The 4,269-nt window shown below is 40.4% G+C and overlaps 1 protein-coding gene across 4 annotated transcripts in view; it reads left to right on the top strand.

The window, feature by feature from the left end:
- LOC104862775 (BTB/POZ domain-containing protein KCTD7) overlaps positions 1-4,269 on the top strand; it is a 95,309-nt gene that overhangs the window by 80,829 nt on the left and 10,211 nt on the right. For all 4 annotated transcript variants that reach the window (XM_010625006.3, XM_010625005.2, XM_010625010.3 and 1 more), the window contains one exon: positions 3,529-3,610. In XM_010625006.3, coding sequence (XP_010623308.1) covers positions 3,529-3,610 — 82 coding nt within the window. The remainder of the gene's footprint in view (positions 1-3,528; positions 3,611-4,269) is intronic.

Below are 4,269 nucleotides of genomic sequence, written 5' to 3'. Positions count from 1 at the left end.
TTTTTTTTTTTTTTTTTTTTTTTTTTTGTACCAGGGATTGAACTCAGGTCCTTGCGCTTGCAAGGCAGGCCACCGAACCACTGAGCTAAATCCCTGGCCCATAACTTAGCTCTTTTGACAGAAAGAGACCTAAGGTTTACCTTGCTGCCTGACAAGGTTAGCCTGCATAATTTCATGGATTCTGGGTTCATAGATTGATGGATTCATAGTTTCCTGGGTCAGAGACAAAGCCCAATGTATTACAGCAATAGCAGAAGCCAGACTGACAGCATTTGCACCAACTCTTGAGTATCAGTTCTCACAGGTAATGTTCATGCAGTGAGCTGTATTGGGGGGACCTTGAATTTAAGACTTTGAATCTTGGGTTCAGGGATTTACCTCAGTGGTGCCACCGCCTGCCTTGCAAGAGCAAGGTCCTGAGTTCGATCTCCAGTACCAAAAAAGAAAAAGATTTTGAATCTTTAATAATGGACAGCAAGTCAGCCTAACGTTAGCTCCAAAGAAAACGTTATTATATTGGGCCAAAAACAGTAATTTTCTTTTGAGAGAGCCATTACCATTCTCTTGCAACACTGATTGCTGTTTCAGTGCCCTTGAGAAGGTAGTGTAGAGCAAAGGCGGTCATGTCCTCTGCTCACAGGATGTGCAGAAGTGTGAGAGACCTATGGGGAATTGCCTCCAACACCTTTACAATATTACAAGCGGGGGAACAATAATAGGAAGTAGTCATATTTATTCCTTCCATTCAGCTAATACCAAGTGCTAACTGTGTTTTAGTGAGGTAAGGCTTTAGAGGGAAGTGGGCAAGAAACAGATCTGGTAGATGAAGGTTTCTGAAGTGTAATATAAAATTCTCTCCCACTGGAGCTGGGAGAGAAGGTGACCAGTTACACACACTGCTTAGGTCTTTAAAAGAAGCTTACAGTATTTCTAATTAGAAGTAAGTACTAGTAATACTGTAAAAATGAATATAGTTTGTTCCTGGCTAAGTGTTACAGTTTGGTGCAAATAAAAGGTAACTGTATAAACTACCTAAGAAGATTAAAATGAATAACGTCACTTTTTTTTTTGCTTCTTTTTTTTTTCACTGTACCAAGCATTGAACTCAGGACCTTATGCTTGGGAGGTAGGCACTTTGCCACTGAGCAAAATCCCTGGCCCTGAATAATGTATTATAGAAAGGACATAAACTAAAAGTGTAACAACTTGATAATACCATCATAAAGGAAAATTCAGGTATCACAGTTGCAGCGTTCAGTTTTCCCTATTCAAAATAAAATTAGACTTAGTGATTTAATATTTTAAAAAATCCATCTCAGCCAGGTATAGGGGTGCACACCTATAATCCCAGCACTGAGAAGGCAGAGGCAGGAGTATTGCTGCAGTTTGAGGGCAGCCTGGGCTATGTATATTGTCCAGCCCAGCATGAACTACATAGTAAGATGCCCATCTCAAAAGAAAAACTATTTTTTTTAAATTCAAAAACCCCATAATGGTAGTTCTTTTATTTAAGCTCATTCGATTTGTTGAAAGAATTTGAGGAGCTTTACAAAGTGATTAGAATAAGAGAACAGGGTGATAATTTGATATTCAGAGTTTACAAACATGTTCTTTATAAAGGCCAGGTGTAATATTAAAACTAGCTCTGAACAAATATTTCCAGTGCACCTAAAGTTGCTTAGCCCCTGGATAGATTTGTCTGATGATCTAATTTAGTACAGAGTTGAAGTTCAGAGAACTTAGAATATAAGCATGTTATATTAGTTCTTAGATGGGGCTAGATAGGAAAGAAAAGGTTATTATCATAGAATATTGTAATTATTTGCATTCAGTCTTCTCATTTAAACTGAAGGCCCTCTGAACATTTTTATTAACATTTTTATGTCATTGGCAGTTCTACTAATCATATAATAAGTGCTTTTAGAATGGATAGACCACTAAGGATGTATTCATTATGTGTCACAAGCATGTAATAAAAACATTAAAATTAGAATGGATAGAAATAGACATTTCAGGAAATTCAGAGGGAAAATTATCTTAGGAAATTCCAGAGAAAACAGAACAATGGTAGAGGTGTTAATTTTTTGTGTGGTGGGGAAGGGGGAGTTTGTAGAGGGAAAGCATCTAAATCTAAATTTTGAAATGTAATGACTTTCCTTATAACCAGATGAGGTTTTGGTAAAAGAATAAAAACAGCAGAGTGAAATAAAGCAGATATTCCAGAAATAGATTCCATTTTTCAGGACAAACTCTATGACATCTGGGAAAACAAGGGGAAACTGCTGTGCTTTTTCCTAATTGCTGCTGAAGAGGCTCAGTGCGCTCATTATATGTCATTTTAGGTCTGTGTTTCATACTCTGCGCCTTACATTTCAGACAGTTTAACGAATGAAACATGAAAAAACTCTGAAGATAAATAACTTAACTTATTTCAACGGTGGAGAGTAGACAAAGTGATCTGTTGAAAAATTATTTTTAATACTCGGGTCAAAGGTTTAATGGTTTTAACTTTTAAAATGTATGCAGTGAATAATAGAACACAGCTAAAATGAAAGGCAAAAAGTAGGAAACTGTGAATCTAAAGAAGAGCGTAATGTTACAATATGTATAAGTTTACTGTGGGCGGTGCCTCAGCTTTTCCAGATGAGGAGTCCATTGTAACGTGACTGAGCATCTTCTCAGATGACCAGGCTAGGCGGCATGCTGGCTGCAGGCCCCGGCAGCACCTGGTACTATGGGTGCTTGGGCACCTGCCAGGTTATTTTGGTGAAGGGAATGAGGGACAGCTTCTTGGAGGATGAAAAGTGTGAACTGAGCTTCAGAGGCATCAGTGTGGGGACGTCTTGGGCAGCTGACAAGGCCGGTGAGGTGTAAAGGCAGCCTGGATAGAGAGCACCAATGCCACAGGGGAGGAAGTGCAGGGTGCATGGGGAGTAGGGTGGGCTATCAGGGCTGAGTGCAGCTCACAGCCTCAGTGACCAGGCCCTAATCACGACGGTTGGCCTGCAATACATAGATGGGTTGAAAGTGAGAAAGAAGAGCAGCTAAACTGTAGGCATTGAGGAGGGTGCTTTTTTATATAGACTATTTCTGGGAAGAACATGGGGAAAAATACATAAATTACAAGTATGAAATCAGTAAAGCCAAGGGAAAATTGTAAAACCCAATGTCGTCAGGGCCATGGAGAAATAAGCACATGCACAGGGCTAATGACAGAAGAAAAAAACTGAGAAGAACTCAGTCTTTACAAGATTGTGTGTACCTACAGTACATCAAAGTGGAAAAGTAGCCCAAATGTGTGGTGGTGAGGATGGTTAAATAAATAGGGTAATATAATGGAACATTTTAAAGTCATCAAAAATGACTAAGTAGACTAGCTAAATGGAAATCCAAATATATTATGTAAATTATTAAAATATATATTACATATAAGAATACAAAGAGTGAACTTTGGAGCTATTTAAAATATAGCACTCTATCCATGAATTTCTCCAGCTACCAAACAACCTGTGGGTCGCTTCGTTTCAGGAGCTAAGCATTGAGGAACAGTCAGAGTGTACTCAGGACTTCTACCAGAGTGTAGCCGAGAAGATGCAGACTCGCGGGAAAGGTGAGCCAGCCAGTGCCAGCCACTGTCTCCTGGGTCTCCTGGAGCTGCCGGGCCACTCCTCATCACTTAGCCCTTCTCTTCTGATGGCCCAGTGGGCTTCACACACTGCACTGTGAGCCACTCCACTGACACCACCCCGGGCTCAGAGGCCAGGCTCAGGCTTGGCGGTGCCTTTGAATTGCCACCCTGTGCATCCAGAGCACAGGATAGCGTATTGATAGGAATGTGGGTAAAAATGAGATGAAGTAAAACCGTTTGGAAACCTTGTCTAAACAAGTCCCCCCTCCTTGGAATCAGCATCGCAGTGAGTCATTGTTCATGATGATGTGTGATCATCAAGAGGGTTGGGGTGGGGAGAAAGAATGACCACTTAAACTTTGGCATTGAAGAGATTCTTCTGGAATTTTACTTTACTGATGTATTTAGGATATGAGTTTATCTGAGAAATTATGCCATGTGTGTACCTCAGAGAGATTGCTGTGGTTTCATGGCAAACCTCAGAAAAATGAAAATGAAATGTTGGCAACCTTGCCAACATTCATGGCCTTGGGATTCTAAGTGCTTTACAAAGTAGCAGTAGGGAGTCCCACCCCGAGGTCCTCCCACTTGGCAGATGTTCCTGTGAGGTCTGTCAACACTGTACATTGGAAGTGGAGATA

Source organism: Fukomys damarensis, unplaced genomic scaffold, assembly GCF_012274545.1.
Source record: "Fukomys damarensis isolate Sample0158 unplaced genomic scaffold, DMR_v1.0_HiC HiC_scaffold_17, whole genome shotgun sequence".
In the NCBI taxonomy this organism is placed as follows: domain Eukaryota; kingdom Metazoa; phylum Chordata; class Mammalia; order Rodentia; family Bathyergidae; genus Fukomys; species Fukomys damarensis.
This window is presented reverse-complemented; position numbering and strand designations above follow the sequence as displayed.